Source organism: Micromys minutus, assembly GCF_963924665.1.
Source record: "Micromys minutus genome assembly, chromosome: 3".
Taxonomy (NCBI): Eukaryota; Metazoa; Chordata; class Mammalia; order Rodentia; family Muridae; genus Micromys; species Micromys minutus.
The window spans coordinates 76,002,938-76,028,948 of NC_137972.1; the positions used below are offsets into that span (position 1 = coordinate 76,002,938).

At 42.6% G+C, this 26,011-nt stretch overlaps 1 protein-coding gene across 1 annotated transcript in view; it reads right to left on the bottom strand.

The window, feature by feature from the left end:
• Positions 1-3,128: 3,128 nt before the first annotated feature.
• The window catches only part of SV2B (synaptic vesicle glycoprotein 2B), a 170,081-nt gene continuing 147,198 nt past the window's right edge, over positions 3,129-26,011 (bottom strand). Inside the window, exons 10-14 of the mRNA XM_080913689.1 lie at positions 24,073-24,237; positions 15,223-15,356; positions 12,395-12,595; positions 8,307-8,466; positions 3,129-5,987 (exon numbers count right to left, since the gene is read on the bottom strand). Coding sequence (XP_080769815.1) covers positions 5,804-5,987; positions 8,307-8,466; positions 12,395-12,595; positions 15,223-15,356; positions 24,073-24,237 — 844 coding nt within the window. The 3' untranslated portion in view covers positions 3,129-5,803. The remainder of the gene's footprint in view (positions 5,988-8,306; positions 8,467-12,394; positions 12,596-15,222; positions 15,357-24,072; positions 24,238-26,011) is intronic.

Genomic DNA, 26,011 nt, shown 5'->3' on the forward strand with positions numbered 1-26,011 from the left:
TTCCTATGCAAAAATGGCCCAGATTCAGTAAAAAAATTAGACTTTTAAAAGCATGTATATGTAGACACATAGCATGTATATTAGATAAAAAAATTATGTCTCTCTCTGTGTCTAGCATGTGTGCGTATTATGTGACATTTTTCCTGTTTTTATAAGTCATAAGTACCTACATTGTACTTCCCAAAATGTAATTTAAAGATGTTGAGCTTCCTTTCCAGCCAGCTGTTAGTCCCCCAGAATGGGCATGCACACATTCCGAGTTATGTGTACAGCATGCTTCCTCTGGCTCACTAGTCACAGCTGAGCAACACACTACCAAGATTATATAAAACTGAACCTTCTTAAAGCCATTAGTACTGTGGCAGCAAACATATCACAAGCATTCTAATGGAAACTCTCCTACTTCCAGGACCCCAGAGATTAGTAAAACCTGGCAGTGCTTTGGGAGGACTTTAACCACTGGGACTCGTTTCTAATCCATTTGACAATTGCTTAACAGTTTGTTTTCTACTCATTTGTAAGCAATTCTTTCCTGATATGATACCATAAAATGGGAAGCCGTGTTTTATTTACTTTTAAGCTGACGAGTCCGAGTTACATGCATGCATTATGTGCAACATTGTTTGAAACATAGATACATAGTGCATGACAATGAACTACAAAAATAATGATGCTCCCCTAAGATTAGGTTGCCTGGCAACTCTGTGCCCAGTTTTGTTAGTATGTGCACACACTCTGATGTTTGCACAACTTCAGAATTGCCTGACACTCATTTCTTAGAACGCACCTCTTTCCCTGGCTAAGCACATGCGTATGTATATACATTAATAGGTGGCTAACTCGAGCTGTTTAACTCCACACTAATCCTCTTTTCCCTCTTGCTGTAATAAAATGTCATTTGTGTTCGGACTCCACTGAAATCACCACAAGTGCTGATCTGAAGAAATCTGAGTGTCTGTGCGCACACATCGCAAGTGAAGGTCAGGGCTGTCATATTTGAAAGCCTCGTTCTCTTGTACTCCTGGGGGACGGTAACCGTAATTCAGTAAACCTCCCAACCTAAGGGAAATTAGCAAACATGGTGACCACATTCACTTCAGGAGACAACATCCTATGTCATTATGACCTCTAAATTTTTAAAGCATCTTAAGCCCATGGTCCCAAAGGTGAGTATGCAGCTGAATGCACATTTAAGGTGATAGAGAGTCTTCCCTCTCTATTCATGAACTGAACTGTGCAGAGGGTCTGCTAAATAAATGCCCTGCCTGACCCATAACTTACAATAACTAACAACAATTATTCTTCAATTTAACATCTGTAGATGGCTCTAGTCTGTGTTTCATTCCATCATTAATCTTTGGAGAAGCCTCCCTGCTGCACAAAAGCCAGGCTTATAAATTCTTCACCATGCCTCTGCAAATTAAATAAAATGTGCTTTAAGCTCGCTTGAATTCAAAGGTGATTGGTGATTGATTTGCAAATGTTTCTGGGGCTAGGTCCAAAGATGACAGAGTTACCTACAGCCGCACAGCCTTTTAGCTTGGGAAAATCCTGGTAGGATCAGGTACCTGGCACTACATAAGAGCAGGAATAAGGCCAGCGGGGAGGGGTGTGTCTATAAACTATGCCCCATAAGGTCTGCATGGAGGGCAGTGCCCTACATTGCCTTATCTCTGAAGGAGAAACCTTTCCATCTTTGTCAAGAGCATCCCCAAGCAAGGTCAGTTGATGGTCAGCCGACCATGTTCCCCCTCACTCTGTCACTTCACCAGATAAGGAAAAGCTTTTAGGATCAAACTCTCACTATAAAGCCCTGGGGGTTATATGCTAAAGGTGTCTTTGTCTGTGAAAGTTTATAAATGCAGCCACCACATACATGCAGAGTGGAAATAGTCAAGGCCAACATCAGTGATGGGGGGTAGGATCTACCCCTGTAAGTCTAGGAAGAGGCAGAACTGGACCACGAGACATTGACCACCCCATGGCCTGGGGAAAAACCATGCTTTTTAGGGACGAAAACGTCACCACTGACACCATCTCGAGTAATTGATGTCTGCCTCTAGTCAATATCTTTGATATTTTTTTTAATGTTCTTAGTTCTAATAGTCTCAAATGAGATTCTGGCTGGGCTGATACTGGGACAAAAGAACTCTGCCACCCCACCCCCAGTATAGGCAGGTTGTCTGTGCTTCTCCAAACACGATTTGGGGGACTAACACCAGCCATGTCGTGTAAAAGTTTGTTGAAAATGTTAATTCTCAAACCCTATCCCATAAAAACAAAACCAGAATCTCTGGATATGGGGCCAAGCAGTACATTCAGATCCATGTTGGAGTTTGTGGGGGTGCGTGTGCACATGAGTATGCTCGTGCACAGAGGACAACTTCTGCTGTCACTCTCTAAGCACTGTTGACTTTTCCCTTGATGTGAGTCTCTCCATCACCAGGAACTTCATAATCAGACTAGGCTGACTCATCATCAATACCAGGAATCCTTCATCTCCATCTCCCAGTATTTGGATTATTAGCAAGCCAACTACATCCGGCTTAGTTAGGTCCTGGGGGGGAGTCAGGGTCCCATGTTTGTCAAGTAAGCACCTCGCTGACTCCATTCCAGATGATCCTGATAAACAAGAAAATTTGAGGAATGACTCATTGGTCTATTTTATTTTAGCACCAAGAACTCCACTTTGAAGAAATGGTGATTATGTATCCAGTAAATATATTTTGCAGCCTGCCCTGCAGCAAAGGAGAAAGAAGATATCCATGTTCGTAACTGAGAGGGGCGGCTGACAAAGCAGGTGTGACTGGTTTAGCTAGGAGGGTTAATCCACAAGAAGAGACAGCATCATCATAGGCCTTGCTACATGGTGCTAACACCTGGGTACCTGGGCCACATCATTGGACAAATGAAAGAGTAAGAGAGTTTGGAGAAGAGAATCCTTCACTTTAGGACACTTTAGAAATGCAGGCGAGACATGGGTGTGGTAACATCATCTCTGACCTCAGTTGCTGGAGATTCACTCGCGGCTTCTGTTATTCTTCTGTCATGAGCCAATAGCCAGGGAAGCCAGAGAGTGGATTATTACGTGATCTCAAGCTCACACGCTACAAATTTCAGAACCAGGACACCTCTTTCACTAATTAGTTTTAATAAAACGAAAGGTCAAAAATCAACACCAGCAGATTCCACAGGGCAGTCTAGACTGTTGAAAATATCCACTCCCAAAACAGGCCTTCATAAAACACACCCTGAACTGTGAATGGTCTTGCTCAGTGAGGGAACGGCTCTTCTCTCTTCAGCCCTCTGTAGAAGCCACTAGGAGTCTCTCAGGGCAATACAGAACAAAATGGAAAAAAAAGAAATGGATGGCTGAGAATGTTGTGCATTATGTCCCAGAGGCCTGCCACAGGGCCTGTTTTTAAAGACACACTTATCTCACTAGAAGTGGCAGCAAGTTAAGAAGCAGTCAGGTACCATGGCCAGATAATCGTTCACGAGAAAAGCTGCAGACCATGACTACATCCTTCCCACAACCCATGTGATGGATGGATGAAAATTGCCCTTGGTTGGTTAGGCAGTCAGTTTAAGGAGCCATGAATGTAGAAGACAGAGCTTAGAAACCAAGTACAGTTAGCCTAAAATGACTGCCGTCACTCCTATGCTTAAAACGTTTAACCAGATTGTAAGTTTGCAGAATAGATCTGGCTGTACAGGTGGATTCCGACGGCCTTGTACATTGCTTTGAGTGGCAGCTGCGCACTGAGGTCTATTGTCCCATTAAAGAAGACTGTTATGAGGGGTACATAAGCACGGGTTTACATAATTCTCTCATGAGCCTAGCCAGTGCATTCTGTATCACAAGAAAATGTGCAAGGACATTACAGGTATGTTACAGAAAGTTTCTCGCTATCAGCAGAGCACTATCAGTTAATTCCTATAAGACACCAAGAGAAGCATTAATACATCCTGTATATTTATATATATATTTATATTTGGGGGAGTCAGGGTATGACATCAGACCTGACGCGTCTTCCTTCCCTGTACAGAAAGTAATGGCGGTGCAGATAAAAAGGTGAGGACCAGAGAATCGGAGGAAACGCATTAGCCAAACTTGAAGGTGGGGAGATCTCAAAGATGTTCACACTTTCTCGATGTAGACTTATATTCCAGAGGATTAGGAAAAGATGGCTTGAACTGTCCTGGGCATCTAAGGATTTCCACAAAACAGAGAAAACACTCAGTGTAGCCGTTAGTTTGGTTTGAATTTGGGAGGGTTTCTAATCGGCAAAGGTTAGCACTTTACAGCTCAGTCAGACGTTCCCCGGCCTAGGCCAGCGTAGCTCGGGCGGCAGGAACTTCTGGCTCCCTGCCCATTGCAGAGCGTTCTGATGAACGAAAGCCGCTCCCTCCGCATGGCCTCCAGACTACAGATGATGTCTTACACCTGTGTCCTGACTCTCTCTCCCCTTCCACTTCCACATTCACGTTCCATACTGGATCTCAGGAAAAGCTTCCTTGGAGCACTGAAGAGGCGAATGTATGCCACGCCCTTTATTTCCTGACGTGCGTGTTAACGGCCTGTTTCACAAGCCCTGAGCCAGCACACAGAACATACACTTCTCGTAGGCCCTAAACACTATAACAAATGTGCATTGTGTTCTGTTTTGAAATCAAGCGGGAAGAACTCACGCTCTGAAGAACTGTGGTCCCATTTCCCCACCCTTAGTCAGTGACCTTCAGGTTTTCGTTTTTCTTTCCTTCTAAAAAGATCGTGCAAGCAGCCATTAAAAGATAATAAAAATAAAAATAAACTTTCTTCCAGTTTTTCGCAGAGTAAACATGAAACGACCTGTAGTCCTGAGTTTATAAGCGATCAGCATCGCCAAGAAAAGTAACTGCCCTACCAAGCTGAAGAAAAGTTCCCAGGTAAAAGAAACGGCATGTGGCTTGCCAAGTACATCCACAGCAAGCAAGATGCCTACATCGAAATCGCGCTTACATGTCATCCATTTGCATCGAGTTTCCTGGGACCTTGAAGGACGGGTCCTCCCCAAATATGGCTAAAATGCTGGCAATCTTAGCAGCTACCGTTTGTGGGAATAAAACCGCAAAACTGTTATATACAGACTTAGTTTCTAGTCCTCAAGTTTCCCTGACTAGAACGAAACTATGATAAAGGTCGTTCTTCACGTATCACCTCTTCCTTGTGTGAAGTTCAGGACGCTTGGGGGGAAAGTCAGCCTATATACATTTTGCTTAAATATTGGGTTTTTCTATACCAGAGTGTCTTCAATACTACTGTGGCAATTTTCAAAAGGAAAAATATGATAGGTGATGTTTTCAAATGCAAGTGTATAGTCTGTTCTGTGAGCCTGGTATAGATGTGTTGACTCCACTCCCAACTGAGGCAATCTGCTAGGCTCCTAGAAGCTACACGAGGAGCTTAGGTGTTTTTTGTCCTCAACTTCCGTCTGAAATGCAAACAATCCCTTGCACCTCATTTGGAGAAGCATATATACCCCTTGCTTACTATATGTGTTTACTGGAGTGTCGTCTCCCTGCCTTGAATGGGGAGACCCGAAGCTAAGTACACAGCTCTGTGATCCTAAGGATGGCTCTGGGCACCCCTAGTCAATCACCTGAGTTTAAAATGTATCAACAACTGAAATGGGTCCTAAACTAGGGATCACAAAGTCCATTTCTCCTTCTGTGCTGTCCGTGGTGTCCTCTGGACAGTGAGAGGCAGGAGGTGTGGCTGTGCTGAAGTGATCTTCCCATCTTTCTCTCCCCGGTGGGCTGTTCACATCAGGACTTGCTCGCGAGTCTCCGGCAGTCGGAGAGCAATCAGACCGCCTCCAACCAGAGAAGCCGCAGCCAGAAGGATGGGCACCACTTTGGTTATCCCGACAAAAGAAGCAAAGATAGTGTTTCCCAGGATGGCGCCAAGTTTGCACAGTCCGTTGAGGATGCCAAAAGCCGTGGCTCTGCAAAACAAGAGGACAGGAAAGGATTCTGAAACTCTGGGTCTCGCTAGATGATTGGCAGTACGTTCCTTCCCTGTTGTAAGAGGAGGTGTGGGAGTGAACTTCTTGCCTAAATATAAAAACACCGCTGTCATTTTCACCAACACTGGAAATACTGAATGAAATAAAGATGTAAGGATATCTGAACTCATTGCCACTATTAACACCTTAGATTGCCTTCAAGCTTTTTTCTTTATCTTCCCAAGCACACCTCTAATTGAAATAGTTTCAAGTGGTACTTGCTTACAGAAAAATTATCAAAATAATAATAATAATAATAATAATAATAATAAGGCTGCATGCAAAACAAAGTGTGAGCACACTCTTGTGGCATGTGACAAAGACCGCTAGCTCACCCTTCAATGCAGGTCCCCAACTGTAAGACTACATTTCCCAGAGTCCCTTGCTGCTGGCTATGTGAGTGTAATTTAGTTTTGGCCAATGAGACAGAAATGTACTTGAGAAGTTTCCTGAGAGGGGTTATGAGGTGGCTTCTACTCTCTCTTCCTTTATTATTTTTTTTCTCTTTGTCTTACTTCCTGCATCAGAGATGATCCAAGCAAGAGAGAGTCACACCATAGAAGACAAAGCCTTCTTCTCTGACTGCCACTGAAGAGGCTGTGCGATGCCTAATCTCCTGTGCCTTTCTGGAGTTTCTGCTGCCCATGGCAGACCCCAGGACCAGTTACTATCCCTAGACCACACTTCAGTGATAATCTTTATGGGCCACACAGCTTGCCCTTGCCACGACTTGTATAGAGCAGTGTTTCTCATTCTATAGGGGGCAAAAGACCCTTACACAGGGGTCACATAAGACCATCAGAAAACTCAGATTATGATTCATAGCAGTAGCAAAATTACAGTTATGATGTAGCAGCGGAAGTAATTTTATGGTGTGTGAGTTGGGGGAGGGGACAACCATACATGAGGAACTGTATTAAAGGGTCACAGCATTAAGGTTGAAAACCACCGGTATATAGGGACAGTATTCTCAAGGTGGTCATTCCTGGGCTGCAGTTAAAATATTTCTTTTTGTATGAAAAGTCTAAGAATGTTGGCATACCTTTACAGCTAGAGATGTGTGTTCTGTTGCCTATAGCTGAGCAGCAAGGTGGTTTTATAAGCTCCAGCCCCACCCCTAGCCAATCTGTATTTGCTCTTCTGTTTACTATTTCCATATGTTTGCTTTTCTTAATAAAATTTAAAATGATTTTTCCAACTTTCCAGGGCAAAGGGAGTCTCACTGAACTTTGAGTGGACAATTGTAACTGGAAAAAACTTAAATGAAACTTGGCATTTTTATAAGAGTAAATTATCTTGTCCACAATGAAGCATGTCTTGGTTTCTTATTTTATGTTTCCCTTTATAGTGTAGCAGAGGTTTATGGTTTTATTCATGTTTTGGGTTGGTTTTTAGATATTTTGTCATTTCTGCTATTATCAGATTATTTTGATTGCATTTTCTCTACAACTAACCAATTAGATGTTCTAAGGTGTTTTCCCCCCTTTGATGATCACCTATTGTTTCTAAGTATCTCTTCATTTCACTTTCCTAAACTTTCTACCTGTAAAATCATACCTCATTCAACAATGACCACTATCCTGTCCTTACTCTTTGTAAAACTTAGCATTCTTTAACTCAGGAAAGAAGCTTCAAATATGGTATGCCAGCCAACAAAAACCCAGAAGTTTTGTCATTGGCTTTGGGAACATCTCTAAAATACTTTTCAGAACTCCATTTCCCCACGCTCCATACCATGCCCATTGCTCGTGAGTACTTATCCACTGTACATAGAGCTCAGGCTCAGCTTTCTGCAGAGAAACACCTACCAGGTAATGGACTTGACTCTCTGCTTTTAAACAAAGAGTAAACCCTGGCAGCCCTAGACCACTCTGCCTCTATCCACCTTCTCTTCCTTCCTGTCAAACCCCATCCATGTTGTTCCAAATCCTTACATTTACTCCTTAGTTCCCATTGGCAGGCCTGGGCTCAGCAGCCGTGAGAACTGCATGTTACAAAAGGCTTTAGTCATTTGTATCCCTCTGCTGAGAGAGCTTACTCTTGTCCTCTTGTTCTTCTCACTCAATCCTATCAAACCCTAGGCTACCCAGGTCCAGGCCACTGCCACCATCTGGCAGAAAGAGTCAGTGGCCCAGAAGACATTTGAAACATGGACTCCAAGAAGACCAAGACTGTATGTCATCCAGGTTCAGTGGGAGGTGGGCTTCTGAGCAAAATAACTCAAACCATTTCTAGAGGAAATCCCAGGGAAGAACTGACCTCTGGTTGGTGGGATACAGCTCTACTGTGATCACATCCAGAGCATTCCAGGCTGCAATGCTGGTCCCACAGAACAGGCATTGCCAGCCGATCATTGCAGATTCGCTGTTGCCAAAAAACAGGAAGAAGCAGCAGACTGCAGAGATGAGCATGGAGCCTCCTGTGGAGATAAGACAAAGGTAGAAAACATGACGCCTGTGTCCTGGAGACTTTCCTACCCATCAATCTCACAGGCTCAGGTGAAGTAACATGTCAACTGAGGTACTAAGTCCAACTCCTATTTGGGAAGAACACAAATGGACAAAATAAACCCAATCATATTTTAAATACAAGCATATACAACGGACAAGTAAATGCTGACATGTACACACAGAAAGAGGGGATATACATTTATATGCAATTCAAAATTTAAGATATCAAGGATTAACTGCTTTTGAAATGTAAAAAATGTAAATTAAAAACCAGAACTCATATAGCTTACATTCCAATGTGAACATGTTTGCAGGTGGGCTACAAAGGGAAAATTCTAGAAGGGCTGTTCTGATTCTCCATCTATGACCTGTTCATGTTTGAATTTTAAATGTCCATCAAAAGCACATATGTTGAATGAAGGGTTGTCCACAAGGCAGCCATACTCAGAAGCAGAGCCTCTGGGGGGCTCTGGGCTCATGAATGGATTAATTATTTAGGGATTTATAGTTCAATAGCATTTGAAGGAAAAGTCCTTTAATAAAAGTAAGCTCCCTGTGCTCCTAGGCCGCCATGAGGTGAGCAACTTTTTACTGTCACATTCGCCCTGCCATGACATTCTGCCTTAATACAAGCCCCAAGACAATGGAGGCAATGAACCAAAATCTCTAAAGTCGGGAATCAAAATAAATACATCTTCCTTCTAAGTGCAAAATCTGGGGTGTCACAGAAATAGAAATAGGACTAATACATCCCCATCTCCACCCAAGAGATCTCTCTGCCCTCACAGAACCTACTACAACCCCCTGAGAAAGTTGAAACCATTGTTACCATGATGAGAAGAGAGAGGACGGGACTGCTCAATGACCACTATCCCATTTTAGAAGCTTTATTTTTGGCAATGTCTAAGTCCCTCAAGGACCACAGCTCCTTCCAGGTTATTCTTCCACTATGGCTTGAGGCCCCACTGGACTTTGTGAATGCTGTTTTCTCCCAATTCCTGCCACCATTGGTTAACAGCTGCCTCCCACCTTTGCCAGTGTCCTCATTTGTCCTCTCAGCCTTGGCCACATGCATAAAACTGTTCATCAACAATATGTTTTTCACTAGGACATTCGAGGTGAATTCCCTAACTAGGGATCCCATTGACAGAGATGGTAATAAGAGACCCCATTTTAAAAATGGCTGTAGTAAACCCTTTCCAAACCCAGGAATTTCACTCAGAGTAGCTTGGGAAGTCTTGGGTTGGTTCTGGCCGTGACTGAGTAGACTGCAGTCCTGAAAGAGTCAAGAATCATGTGGGGATGGGGCCAAAGAAACGAAAGCCAAAGCAGTGAGCCCCAATAAGTAAGTGGGTAAGCTACCCCCCACCGTTATGGCAATGGGAACAAGCATCCTCCCTGCCAGGAATCCAGATGCTTTTCTGACTCTATCAAGAATCACCTTCCTGATGGGATCTCACCCTGGAATCACACAGGGACTTGGAGCTGTAAGAACAGAGGGAAGTGTAGACCTGGCTAGGGGGGATAGGAATGATAACTCTCCACCAGGATACTGCCCCCTCTGGGAAGGGTCAGGGCTGTAAGCAGACATTCTAGGTTCTGTCTAACAGCCAGGACAGAAGCACAGGGGAAGAAGGCTCCCATCTATGGGCCACAAGAGTCCTGAGAACAATTCCTTCCAAACACTTGCTCTGCTCTGACAAACCAATGTGATGCTTCGTTAATAAATTCTGACTAATAAAACACCACTGTCAAATTAAGTTATAGTCGAGGAGTTTCCTAGACTCTGTGTTAACTTCTCCTATCATAGGTGCACATGGTCCAATGCCTCATCATTTCCATAAACATGATTCTTCTTCTTATTAAGAGGTCTGCGTTCAAGTTCAAGCCTCACTCTTTCTGTCTGTGTGACTCTGAGAAGATCATTTCCCCGCTTTGGCAGTGTATATCATTTCCCCATCTGTAAAATGTTAATATCAATAGTACCCACCCCGTGGGATTCATCAAGTGCTTGGAACAGAGCCTGGTGGACAAGCATCCCAGTGTTAGTTAATGAAATCTCTAGTTTGTTTCTGTCTCTCTCCATCTATCTTTTGCTCTTTAAACGTGAAGATGTTGATTGTCTCAATTATTCTTCTATTCCAATAGCTTCCTCCACGGTCTGGCACAGAGTAAGGACTGTATAAATAAATGTTTATTAAATGATTAAATGAGTGTGTAACTAGCAGATTCACTATGAGAACTTCTACTCTGCCCCGAACAAGGAATGACTTCTCCCAGACGAGAGCTCTGAGGAGTATCAGGACCAGGCTGCTCTGAGGGTCACAGGAAAAGCTGCTTCAAAGCAGCTCTCTGCATCTCATGGTGACATAGAAGAAGGGAAGCTTCACAGGACATCTAGTGTTCATTATGAACTGAGAATGTTATAGCTGGTCAACATTCCAACAGTTACAGAAAGGCCTGGCGTCTCTCTCTCTCTCTCTCTCTCTCTCTCTCTCTCTCTCTCTCTCTCTCTCTCTCTCTCTCTCTCTCCCTCTCTCCCTCTTTCCCACCCTCCCTTTCTCCTCTCACTCTCCCCCCATGTATATGTATATGTGTATGTGATTGAGTATGTGTATATGTATATTTCCCTCTCTCCTCCCTCTCTACACTTCCCCTCCTGTCTCCCTCCTCTTCTCTCTCCCCTCTCCCCCACCCTGTGTGTGTGTGTGTGTGTGTGTGTGTGTGTGTGTGTGTGTGTGTGTGTGTCACTCAAGAGTCTCCTCACAGGACACTTCCTTTCTCCTAACAGAGGCAGCTCAGTCTGCAGTACCGATGAGACAGCTTCTCATCTTTCTAAGATACCAAAGCCAAGATCACAGGCACATCTTGTGTTCACCATTCTGAATATTTGTTTACTAGTTACAATAATAATATCAAGTACAATCCAAACGCCAAGGAAGGTTTCCTCCCACCAAGACCTGATTTGTTTTCTCTTCTCCAATAAAATGACAATGTGATTGATTTTTGTTTTCCTTTGTATTCTAACATTGGAAATCTTAGGATTTATTTTCTCAGCCAACAACATCCTGAAGGCACATCGTAGATGGCTTCTTTATTAGTGTGCCTCCCGCCTGCTTTCCTAGCACTGCTCTTGGCTCACGTTTAGAGCACACGCTCACTGACCCTCAGTGCACACACTTTACCTCTAGCGACTCCTCCCAGCACTGTGTTTCAGTGTCCAGCAGTGCACATTCCGCTGAAAGGAAGCCACCACACCCAGAGCTTACAACTAAGTGCTATAAGACGTCAGGCTATATTAGGTTTAACCCTCACAAGGTCCCTCCAGTTATTCTTCCTCATGTTATTAGGAAACCAAAACCCAAAGGAAGGCCTGTATTCCAAATCAAATGGCTGTATGTGCAAGGATCTCAGCAGAGGTCTGTCCAAAAAAGCCTAAACTAATTTTCTGCAATATAAAAATAGTTTTCTTATTTATTCACCTATTCATTCACAACTTCTTGCATACATAATAGAAATTAATCATGTCTCTTAGTCCCTCTCACTTTCACTATAAAACAACAGAAAGTCACTGTCAAATAAGAAAAGTAACACGATTTGCCTTAAGCCATCACATTATTATTAAAGGACATTTTACATATTCCCCATAATAAAAGTATGAAGCAAGCATGGTAGATCTGTTTCATCATCATTATGGGAGTGCTAATAGAACACTCTAGAAATGACAGAGTCCCTTCCCAGCACTCAGAGCCTTTATATGAAGCCCTAGGAGTCTGTAACTGTGCTTCCTGGCTTTTCCAGCATCAGATCCAGCATTACCACATGCAATATTTCTTTAAGAGAAGGAAACAGCCACTGTGTCCAGGGGACCCAAATGTTCCATCAGGATCAACTTACCAATCATCTTGAGTCTTCCGATTCTGTCCATGAGCAGGGCAGAAATTATGTTCCCAGGCAAGACAGACAGGCTGCCGAGGAAGCTGACGAGGTAAATCAGAAAATCATTGTCCTCTTCAATGTCCATGTGGCAGCCCTCCTTCTGCCCCAGGAAGGTGGAGTTGATAAACCGACAGTCAATGAACTTGTGTTTGTAGAGGTCTGGGGAGAGAAAGAAGCCTTGGTTCATTTGAGTGGATGGGAGCTGGGTAAAGATAGCAGACATATAAATGACATCTTTATAGATAAGCTGTGACCTCAGTATCACAGTAAAGTTGGGCCAAAAATGTAATAATCTGCTCAAGTTCCTATAATAAGGAGAAATGAAACTAATGCCAATTTTAGAGACAATTTTACATGTGTATGTTTGTGTGGTGTGTGCATGTGTGTATGTGGGTTCACATGTGTAGGGGCCTACATGTGTGTGCACATGCATATTGAGACCTGAAGTTGTTGAATACCCTTTTCAATCACTCTCCATTTTGGACATCCTATTGAGGTAGGGTCCTTCACTGACATGGGCGCTCACTTATTCTAGCTGGTCTAGTTAGCTAGCAAGCCCTGGGGATCCCCCGTCTCTGCAGCTCTAGTGCTGGGATTACACACATCAGCCACACTAGCCCAGTCTTTTTCTGAGCATATGAACTCCAGTCCTCATACCTGTGTGGTAAGTACAGTATCCAAACCAATCTTTCCAGCCCCAGAGAATGCTGTCTGTCCCAATAATGTGACACAGGGAGCCATGGAATGGCAGAGACACTGCTCTGAAGTAATCTATCTTAGGGAGTAGAACTTAAGAACTGGAGTTAGGGACTGGCAAAATAATAAAGTGTTATTTGTGAAAGAATGAAGACCTGAGTTTGGTCCCCAGAATCTACATAAAACTCTGAGTATGGGGGCATTAAACTGTAATCCAGAAACAAAGGGATTGCTGAGGCTTGTTGGTTAGCCAGTCTAGCATAGCTGAGTTTCGGGTTTCGGAAAGAGACCCTGCCTCAAAACGCAAAGTGGAGAGCAACTAAGGAACAACACATAAGGTTGACTACTCACACATGCACACACATAGACATGCTTACATGGTGCACACATACAAACTGTCCACGCACATGGATTAGGACCAGCCTGAACTGCCTACTGCAGAGTCCAGGCAGTAAGTATCTTAGCTCAACCCTAAACCTTCTCAGAAGAAAATAGCACTTGCTCTAAAAATAATTCACATCTTCTAACACTATCAAAGGGCAACTTTCCTAGTAGAAAAAAATGTGAACGAGGGAAATCTGGGTTGGGATGGCTGACTCTATCACAAACACTTATCTTCCTTCTACCTATAAAACCAAAGGTGTACAGGGGCTGGGCTCAGATGGTAACGTGCCTGCCATGCAAGCATATGGTCTGAGTTCAGATCCCTATCCCCCATGTAATAAAGCCCCAAGTATAGTAGCATGCTCTTATGATCCTAGATTTAGGAAAGCGGCCCCACAGGAGGAACTCCAGATCTTATTGAACAGGTTGTCCAACTGAGTCAGGGAGCTCCAGGATTAGTGAGAGGCCCTGTCTAAAAATGTTTGGTGAAGTGATTGAAATCTATTCAGTATCAACATCTATCTTTCGAATGTACACACACACACACACACACACACACACACATACACACACAATTGGAGGTATACACTTGACTATGACTTTTGCTTCTCCTAGTTATAATGCTTCCCACCTACAAATATTGGCAAAAAAACAAAAAACAAAAACAAAAACAAAAAACAAAAAACACACACACACAAAAAAAAAACTGTGTTAAGTAGGCAAATGAAGAAGCATCATTTGAACTTGAAAAGATAAAAGGGTTTTTAATGACAATAGGGCTTCTAGAATCCATTGTTCTTTAAGGTAAATCTAGGAAGGTGTGTCTAATAACAGATTATTAGAGGCTAAATAGTGAAGCTTCTGAGGCTGGGAACATCAGGAGAAAAGTGTAAACCATCTGTTGTCTACAAGGAGAAAGCATGAACATGGAGATGAAGTAAGAAATCCAGTGCAAAGAGACTGTTAAACCATGTAACTGAGAAATGGATTCAAACTCCATCTCTTTGCTATCTGCGGCCTTGATCAATTGCTTAAGTCTGTTTCCTTGGCTCTAAGGCAGGGATAATCAGAATACATTTCTCCACTGAGAACCATGTGGGGAGGGCTCTGGCAATACTTGGGGAGCTCCCCTGTGTCTCAGCTGCCTGAAGAAGTTGTTAAGCCATGGTGAGCACATTAGAAGTAGCAAGACTGGCAAAGCAGTAGAATCTTGTGCTTTGCTTTTAAAAAATCAGGAACATCTGAAACTGTGGTTCTAAAGCTGTTATTTGTGTCTTACCTTATGTACTGAATCCGTACAGTGGTAACAGCTCTCTTTGATATATTACTGGATTTTAACCATGCAAGTTTTAAGTTATGCACAGTCTTCAGGAATGAATCCTGGGGGGAAACGCAGGCCTCCCAGAATGATGGTTTTATGAATGTCATACTGTGATGCTGTAGAGCATCAGTCTTGTTCACATAAGGTCATTTGGCTAGAATTTTTGCTTCAACTTGATGTGATTTTAAAAAAAAAGAAAAACAAGGTATAGACTAAGCAAATGCCAGAATCGTACCTAATGTATGGTAGAAGCCATTTCTCTCCCACGAAAGCTGGCACTGATGGCTACAAATCCCTTCACTCCTGCTTCAGCTCTGACTATGGGCTTCGGGTCTAAGCCCCAGTCCACGTTTGTGTATTCCACCCAGTGTGTCCTCCTTCTTACCTGTGTCATAGAAGACGGCTGATTCGATGGTGCAGTTCTTGAAATAAGTATCTGTGGATGTCACATCTTCAAAATAGCAATGGCCAAAGAACGTGTCCTCAAAGAGGACATGTTTGAAGTACATCTTTATGAACCTGCGAGGAGAACAGCATCCTTGAGTGAAGCGTCCCAGGGGAAGGACAGTATTGGTGACCAAATAGAAAGCACAGAGGACAAAATCAAGAACTTTGGCAAAGGTAGTAGAGCATGGTTGCCATCCGGACCACTGACCCATTCTCACAGCTGCTTTTCTGTTGCTGGCAATAGGCTCTGGGGCCATGGAAGACAGCATCTCATCCAGATGTGCATGGAAGGGCCTGCGCCCGTGGCATAGCTCCCAAATTCTGATCCTTCCCATCAGAGTAACCGAAATGTGGAAAGCATGAAATGCAGATATCACCAACAGCTCACTTTTCCTTGAGCTTTGAACATGTGCAGATCCCCAGGCTAGACCTACATGTGGGCAAATGGGCACTGTCCTGTACAGAAGGTAATCAATGCAAGGTCTTTGGAGAACAATTTCACAAAATTTAACTTGTACACTTCCTTTGACCTAGGAATTTTCTTGCATGAATTGGATCATGTATTCAAAAAGATACATGCTGATCCTCATAACAATATTGCTTATAATAGCAATCGATTACTACATGCATTTAACTACAGGTGTATATATGTGCATACCTGAGAGTCAGAAAGAAACAGACAGATACCATACAGGCAGATCTGTTGTATTAATATGGAACAATATTTAAGATATGTCAATTGAGCCAAGTGTGATGGTCTTCATGTAATCTCAGCTCTTGGGGAGGTTGAAACAAGAGGATTGCCTTGAGTTTGGGACTATATAGTGAATTACTAGACAGTCTGGGCTGCAAGCAAGCCTCTGTCCAGGAAGGAAAGAAGAAAGGAAGAAAAAGGAAAGAAAGAACTTATATAATAAGTAAAAAGAAATTTAAATCAAGATATAATACAGAGTTGACAGAATATGGTACATGTTTCCAAATGCATCTTCAGAGTTATTCCACAAAATAAAAGCAGTTGTATGGCCTGGAATTCATATAATAAGAATAAAAATTGGATCAACTTAATTTTCACTTTAAGTCAAAGGTGTATAGGTGTTGTTGTTGTTATGGTTTGGGTTTGATTTGGTTTGGTTTTGGTTTGTTTGCTTTTACTTAAACACATCCCATTAATAATGAGTAGGCAAGGCATCTGGATACTTAGGAGGTGCCGCCACACTGGGGAGCCGCTTAGTACAGCTCCAATTCCACTATCAGCCTGGAAAGACGGTCCCTTTTGAGCATGTCTATATCCTCCACTAGCATGGTCAGATGTTGAAGCTAGCCTTGAACTCGTGATCCTCCTGCCTCAGGACTTCCAGCGCTGGTATAACAGGTGGTCACCACCATGTCCAGCAATGGAAACAAAGTATTTAACACTAGTTTCCTAGATTTATTCTGATGATGTGTTCAGGGGCAATCACTGTGGCAATCGCTGGCCCAAGCCTTCTTTTCGGGAGAGAGGGGTCCCTTTGCAGAAGCTAATGATGAGTGTTTCTAGAATAGGCTCTGAGGAGTGCACAACAGAACACATCACACATGGCCCCAAAATGCATCATCTTGGGTGCTGAAAAGGAGCAATGACCCTTGGCGCCTGTGTTGCTCTGTCTCTGGGGTTCTAGTATCTGGCAGAGGTCTACTTCATTTAAAGCATCGCTTTTTCCCACTACTTAGACTGAAGGGTGAGGAACATGGTTTTTCTCTCTACTCTCAGGATGGGAACTGCTGTCTGGAGTATCAGTGCCATGCTCTAAAAAGGGTTAGCTAAAGACTGACTGTGCAAATGTGTGAAGGAATTGGGTGGCTTGTAATTGTTCATGAGTTAGAACTTATCCAAAGGCTTGCAGCTTAAACATCTGACCACACTACGGTCTATTAATCACTTCCAATTCCTAGCTTTCTGGATAGGAGAACGAGTTTTAAATCCTGAATGTTTACAATTCCTAGTTCCTCTGGAGATCTGTAAGTACAAGGCCTTTCGTGCTGTGTGCCCAGTGACTTAGAGTCTTTTTTTTCCCTTAGGTACATATTTGGTTGGACATTTAAAATCAAGCTTATAGAATTTGTCATTAACTTTCCAGTTTCTATAGAAAACTGGACATGAAAGCTAATAGCTATCAACTTAGCACAAAGGAGACTGAGGTAGGAAAATAGCTATGAGTTAGAGGCCAGGCCTTAGCTACAGGGTGAAACTCTGTGGGGGGTGGGGGGAGTTAGGTGGAACTTGCCTATAATCCAAGAATGCCAGCATCCCAGCATCTCAGCATCCCAGCATCCTAGCATCTCAGCCTCTCAGCATCCCAGCATTTGGGAGACAGAGGCAGGAAAAGCAGGAATGCAAGTCACCCTCAGGTAGGAATCTATAGCCAGCTTGGCCTATTCAAGACGGTATCACAGAGGGAAAGGGGGGCAGTAGAAGACACGAGGTGAAGAGAGAAACAGAAAACTAATGTGGAAATTTTTAGTACAGGAAGATGCCTGTGGTTTCAAATATTGTACACCAAAAGTGGTTACACAGGACAGCTATTCCTGTCTCAGTCTTTGCCTCTCTTAAGATAGCCTTCTCTTTAATATAATAATGGGCTGGTGACATGGCCTTTAGAGGTATTTCAATATTATTCCAAGGGTAGCTATGAAAGCTGAGCCATAAATCAAAAACAAATCTGATGCAGGGGGGACCTTAAAATGTGTCTCCAAGTGGGTTATAAAAAGCCAACGTTATAAAAAAAAAGATAAAAGTAGAAAGGATCAACACATTTCAGAAGTCTCTCTATAAATCATCTCTTCCCATATCTTACACACTGAGTCATCCCAAGAGTCCTCATTTGGAAGGATCGGAGGCTGAAAGCAATGCGACCAAAAAAAAAAAAAAAAAAAAAAAAAAACCAGGTGTAGTGGTACCCACCTTCAATCCCAGAGTATTATGGGTTCAGGAACAGCCTGGGCTACAAGTGAGATTATGTCTCTAAGTACAGTGATGGGGTTAGGGAGTGCGCTAGCAAAAAACAATGTATCTTTTATTCCTTTAAGGAAAGAGAAGACACCAGTAATGCAGAGTCTGGGACAAAATTATTATGACAACTTTGTTGAACCCAACAGGCTCCAGTGGTTAGTTCTAAATCTGTGATTAAGCAGGCATCCCTGGCTATACCCAGTGGATGCCAAACGAAGCAGAAAGACTTGAACACATGAAGTAGGATTGTCGAGGGTGAGATGGGGGTAAAACATGGCAGAAGGGAGAGTAGTCTGAATGCATTGCAATTTATATGTGTATGAAATTGTCAACGATCAGGGTTAATTAATACATTTAAAAATTTTAGAAACAAATCATTATTTGGATAGTCTATTTCATTCACCCTCAAACTCAATGCTTTGTCCACCCAATGATATAAAGGTCACCAGGCGCATACCAGTGTGTCTCATGTAGTCCTCATGTCTGTGGTCTGATGGTGTCACTGTCATGAGACTGACTCTATAGAAAAGGTTGATTATAATTGACTGTGATCATTGCCAAATCAGAGGCTAGACTATCCAGCCAGCAAGCCAGCTCAGAAAATCCCACAGTAGAGCAGACAGAAAAAAAAAAAAAAATGTGAGAAGGAGAGGATTGGGAAGAATACCATGAAATACTGTCTAGGGAGCAGGGCAGAGCTGCTGAACCCATAAACTAAGGGCAGCCATGATTACTGACACAAAGGCAAACCCACATACACCAGCACAGATGGGAGAGGGGCTCTTGACGCTGTACTCCTAGCTAGGGAGCTGTTGGTAATTTATGTCTGCTGGAGTTGTCCAGGCTGTGGTGGATGGTCTCACACCCATGTGCAGTGCTAATTTGAGTTAATGTGCTATAAAAACAAAAGAGAGGAGGAGGTGGGAGGAAGGGAAGATGAACGTGAGAGGGGGAAGTATTGGGGGAGCCCAGGAGGGAGTATGAGGGAAATTACAGTCAGATATGTTCAAAATTCAGTATATACATGTAGGAAATGGTCAAAAATTAATCAATAATACTATTTTTTGAAAAAAAAATGTATTTGATACACTCATCAGGACAAAACAATAGGAAGGAATTGTTGAAATTATGCATGATCCAAAAGAAATTACCAAAATGGAAACACAGAGAAAGAATAAGGACAGGAAATAATATTTTAAAACTATGAGGGAATACAGGACAGTCTATTATAGGTAGCATTCATAATTCAAGACTGAAAAGGGACAGAATTTGTCAGGAGAAATACTTGAGATAATGGTGAATAATTTTTCCAAAGGAAAATGGAAACAAAAGAGTATGTTTGGTAAGGAACTTGAGACGTTCACAGAGGAAGTACCAGAAAACAAAGAAGAAAAGGAAGAAGCATTGTACACACTAATTGATAAGCAAATACAAGATCAGGTATGGGGGGTTGTGCCTTTAACTCCAGTACTTCCAACACAGAGGCAGGCAGCCTGTGAGGTCAAGGCTGCCCTGGTCAACATCATAGTGACTTCCAAAACAGCAAGGGCTACAGTGAGAGACCCTGTCTGAAAAGGAAGGCAGGGAGGAAATATTTAAAGGAGGAAGATTTTTAAAATCACATCAAATAGACAGACAAACACATAAAACTGTAGCAGGAGCCCGTGAGATGGCTCAGTGGGTAAAGGCTCTTACCATACAACTTAAGGACATGAGTTTAATCCTCGGAATCCACATAAAAGTGGGAGAAGAAAACTGACTCCACTAAGTTGTCCTGTGCATGCTGTGGCTCATATGTGTTCTCCAACACACATGCCACACATGCATCCATACACACACACACACACACACACACACTTAAAATATATAGAGCGAAATGTTTTATTTAAAATAAAGAACAGTGGTTTCTTTCTAATGCTGCAAAACCCCCTTTAATGTAATTCTTCATGTTGTGATAACCTCCAGCCATAAAATTATCTTTATTGCTACTTTATAACTATAATTTTGATACTGTTATGAATAGTAATGTAAATATATGTGTTTTCTGGTGGTCTTGGTTAACACCTGTGAAAGGGTCACTTGATCCCACAGGGGTCGATACCCACAGGTTGATTCTCAATCACTGCTTGAGGAAGCAGGGTTTTCATGTGAGCATATCTAAGAAGGACCCTTCCCACTCAGGAACTCTACTTCTAGTTATACTTGCTAGAAAAACTCTTTCACATAAGAATACATTTTTGCAACAGTATTGTAATGGGGAACAATTACCACCAGACATGGCCACCAACAGACAGCTAGACAGCAGCATATGCATACAATGAAACTCAAATTAAAATAAGTGAGTGGTAAAAGTATGCTAACCATCACACTGCCGCAGCTGCCTGAATAGGTTCTGCAAAGAGTTGGTCCATAAGAGGTCCACGGGCCCAGCCCTCCCCATGGGAGCTGTAGGCAGTGAAGGCTGTGGGTGACAGAAGGTCTTTGTCCTTAGTGAGGGAACAAACTTCCAAGGATAGTGCTGTGCACAGGCCCCTGTTAAACCCGGTGAGTCGAAATGCAGAGACAAAACCAAAACAAAAAGCCATGAAGCTAGAACAGGGACTTGGTAGAAGAGGAATGTTGGTGGGAGTTAGAGGGGCAAGGGACGGAGGGAAATGAGTCTGCCTAGAATCTATTTTATGCATTTATGAAATTGTCATGGAATAAATGAATTTTAGAAAAAGTGATTCTGAATTTAAAAAAAAAAAAAACAGTTGTGCAAAGCAAGTAATAGAAGCACACAGCTGTAATCCTAATGGGGGATGGGGGTGGGAAGATCAAAGACTCAAGGATATCATCAGCTACGTGAGCAGTCTGAGGCCAGCCTGGCCCACACAAGGCTCTGTCTCAGAAAAACCAATAACAACAATTAATATGTATCGTGTGCCGCCCCTCCCCCAATATACAATTATCCTGCTGCTGCTTCAAAACTGCAACTTTGCTATTGTCCTGAACCAAAATATAAATATCTGACGGGTAGGATATTTGATCTGAGAACCCTAACGGGATTGTGACCCACAGGTTGAGAAGCGTTGTTCTACGGTAAAGTACATGCCTGACGTGTGAGACGTGCTGGGGTTACCAGAAGGTAACAAGGTTAACAAAGTGAGTTCTTAAAACCTAAGCTAATGACCTAGAGGTGATGCTTTATAAGGCTAAGTATCCCAAATAGTTTTATCTGTATGATTTCCTAGTCTCTCAAGTACAGAATATTATACCATAAAAGAAAAGAAGGCAATAGTTATTCAAGATTGATAGGATTACAGAACCAATAATGAAGAAAACTCTTAGGAGGTCAATTAGGCACAAAGGAAGCCTCTGATAATCAATGGGGTGCTTATGTATTTGCAATTGTGTGTTCAAACCTTTTATTGGGGGAAAGAAATCCTATTTTCAGTGCCCAGCAAAAATACAAAGTGCCCAGAAAGACTATCAAGAAGAACGGACACATGACCCACACAAAGCGAGAGATGGTACTGAGAAATGTTACCACATAATCTACTATGTGTTCTATATCTGAACTGTAACCTCCAAATGCAGACTGTGAGACTAGGCAGCCCTGTATATCCCAGCAACTGCCTATGCTTTTGTAAGGGACTTTACTGTATTGAAATTAGCCACAGTTAGTGCTTAAAGCATTGTATTTATGTGCTACTAAAAGGGGCCTGGTGGCGTGGTGACCTTTCCAACAGTGCATGGTGATTGTCTCTGCTCATTGCGTGATTCTGCCTTCCCCTCTGCTCTCCGTGCTCCCTGCCATGGTCTATGCCTCATCTAGAGCTAAATCTCATGAGCCTCATTTGCCCTTTGAGCCACTCATGACTGACCTTTAAGGGAAGTGACTGTATATGACTTTTAATAAAAGTCTTTCTACTCCTTGCTGGCAAGTCACCTCTTTGAAGGGTGATGTGGTCCCACTACAGGTACAACCCTGAGGGCTCAGAATGCAGCCTCATATTTCTTCTACTATGTAGAAAAATGGAAATCAGGGTCTTGCTTCCAGGATCTTGAACTTCCATACACAGGAATCAGGCACCTCTTCCTGGTATTCTTCCCCAGGCTAACCCCCAAGCCGGTGCTGTCAAATGACTGTCTCCTTGCAGTAGGCACATCAATTAGTTACCTACTTAGTTAATACGTACACATATGGGAGCCCAATCTTCCTCTTAATTACTAGTAAGGGTAGCCTAACCTGGCATTTCGGCTAAACGTATAAAATATTAATTTAATCCTTTGCCTTTCTTGCACTTGGAAAAACTCACAAACTCTGAGGCAAACTCTATGTTGGAATGCAGAGGTACCATGGCTCATAAAATGTATCAGTGGCTAATCCCTTGGGGTGGGGCCAAAACTGATCTGTACACATTGATTTCTTCTTGAGGCCAAGGGAATAGGTTTCTCGGAAGGATAAGAATTGGCTTCCAGTGGGACCTACAGTACATGGAAGAAGTCGGAGCCCCTTCTACAGAAGTCACTTCCTCCACGTGTTTTAGTCAGTAAAATAAATCACTTCCTCACTTCCGTCTACGTTTTAAAGCAGTAACATGTGCGTGATGTCCCAGGGGGAAATATACCCCACAAAGGATGCTAAGGAAACAGCTTTGGGGCTTTGAAGGAAAATGTATTGTTGTGTCCTGACCACCAGGTGGCAGCATAAGACAAGTAGACAAGCATGCTATAGTTTCAAATTTGTCCATGAAGACAGATTAAATTTTGAATTCAGTGGGCTTCAGAGGGGATATTATGTACGTAGCATGACAGTGTTGATTCTGTGATAAGGTGGTGGATAGGGAATTAATGAAATTTACAGCAATGGGTCTAGTCCATAGCATCTCCAGAAATCCTACATAATTCTAAGGTCACTCACATACCACTTAATTCAGTGACCTTACTCCTGAAGGCAATTTCAAGGGGCCCATGCTCATGTTGAAGAACAATATGACCTGGAGCACCTCTTCTCTAATGTCCTGCCTCTGTCTACCACTTCACCTCCAGGGTCAGCCTCAGGGGAAATTCAGCCGTATGGACTATCCATGTCATTTGTGCAGCAAGGAGGGAGATGAGTCAAAAGGACTGAGAAAGCAACCTCACAAAGACGTAGGCAGGACCTTTCTAAAATCTACTAGTTTCTTCCCTAAAAACAAGACTCTTACTAACCACAGAACACACTGCTCTACTTTCTGGGGTTGTATTATATGGGGAATAACAGAAGGTGGTTCCTTAAGAGCACAGAGAAGCTCAGAATTAAAGAAAACTCTCAACAACCAGGCCATAGTTTTTTTTTTTCAGGGACCTCAGCACTAGAAGCTGTGGATCCTTTATTTTCTGGTGCAATATCAAAGCCTGTGGTCACTCACACGGTTGTCACCCAAACTCCAGGAGCTTGGTAAAGCACAGTTGATCTCAAAGGAGGACATGCTCAACCTAGTGAATAACACGGCACCTGAAGGGATTTGGCGTTCTGTTCCCTTTCATCAAATGATGGAGTTTTCTGGAGAGATGGGAACATTGGTCACCTTCCACCAAATGGCATGCCATCTTATAGTTAGGGAATGAGGGGAACCTGAGGTGTCAGCGTAATACAGATTCAGGTATCAAGGGACTATAGTATCTCTTGAACCCAGGATGGGTTGTGAGGCCACTATATTCTTGGGGTTCATCCTTAGTACATTCAACTCTCACCAACCCAATGCTCTTTTACAAGGGAACCCCCAATGACTAACACTCGGGCCCAAGGAAAGTCCATGGTCACACACTTACTTATCATTCACAAACTTCCCATGTTGGTGGATCTGGTTTTCCATGGTGAAGTTGATCGTGGCGTCATGCACATGCTCATTGAAAAACACCTTCATTTTAGACTTATATTCTTCATCCTGGAAATACCGGATCATGTCTGGGAACCACACCGTCAGGCCATAGTAACTGAAAGAGAGAAGGCAGAGAATCTAAGGAGCCCCCAGGATGGCCCATTCTTTCAGCAGTAGAACCTGCATCCATGACTTAATGTAGATTACACTTAATGTAGTAATCTGGTTGATTATTAAAAAATAGAATACAAAATTCATCACATTAACACACCTAAAAGACAGAAGAAAATGATGTTCTGAAATGCACCTGATTAAAAGCTCATTTGTTGTTCAAAACAACAACAAAACTACCAGTAGATTGGCGACTCGTGGACACTTTTTCAACCTAAACAAAACACATCTTAACTCAAAATCTAGAACTGTAGTAAAAAGGGACAGGTTAAAGATGTTCCCACTAGTGTGAGGACCACATGCTCACCACCGCTGACTGAGCAACACATAGAAAACCTGGGTAGATAAAGACAGAGAACAGGAAGGGTGGCTGAGCAAACAGTTCAGTGGCTAAAGTGCTCACTAATGCAAGGCTGAGAAGTGACCTTAAGATCCCCAGCACCAGCATAAATCCAAGGTAGACCAGATAGCCTGGAGAGGTAAAAACAGGACATCCCCAAGCAAGCTGGCTAGCTAGACTAGGCAAATCAGCAAGATCTGGGTTCCGTGACATACTGTCTCAGTAAATATTGTGGAAACAAGCTGGTAAGACACCTAATGTTTTACTTACACACACATGTGTATGCACACATGTACACACACACCCAAAGAGAGAGAGAGAGAGAGAGAGAGAGAGAGAGAAATATATACACACACACACACATATATATACACATACCACATATTCACACGAAACAAACATAGAAACATAAAAAATTATAAAAAATAGCTCTCCTTTTGAATGATATAAAGTATACCCCAAACCCTAAGATGACAACTCAAAGCAACAGATATCAGACTGGCAGCAAAAGAAAAAGAAAATGCTCTGTTCTATGGATATCAAGAAAAGCACATATGGAGAAGACCTCCCTGGTGCCTAAAAATATTTCTGATGGCTCATCTCTTCTGAGCCTTGAATTCCACTTCCAGGAATCTAGTTCACTGACAAATAAGCCCCAGTGCAACCAGGCCAGAGATTATTTCAGAGACCTCAGAACTAAAAGCTGCGGATCCTTTATTTACCAGTACGATCACATAGACCATCGTCTAGGCATTGTTGTTTATAACAGCAAAAATCTGGAAACTCCCAGAAGTCTTGCCTGGGTTACTGAAGAGTGGTGGATGGGGTAGTGTGGGGTACAACTCAGACATACTCTTCTTCTTCAGAGAAAGCAGGCCCACATATGGCAGGGCCTGCTTACAATCCCAGCACTTAGCAGAAGGTAGGAGGGTCAGCGGTCCAAGAAAAGCCTCAGCTACATAGTGAATTTCCAGCCATCCTAGGCTACATGAACTCTATCTCAAAACAGGAAGTAAAAGGAATGAAGAAGGAAAAAAAAAAAAACCAAAACTTTAGTTGATGGGTGTGGATAGATACTTAGAATATATCTCTGAATATGGCAAGCAAATTCTAAGTGTTTTTCCTTTAATAAGAAAGGAGAACGAAGCATCTGCATACGTAAATTGACCTTGGATAGCAGCTACACACATACATAGACCATGGGAACATCTGCATATATACACAGACTTTGGGAAACAGCTATGTATATACATAGACCTTGGGGTGGGGGAATATATATATATATATATATATATATATATATATATATATATATATATATATACATACATACATACATATAGAGATAGATAGAGAAATAGATAGACAGACAGTCAGA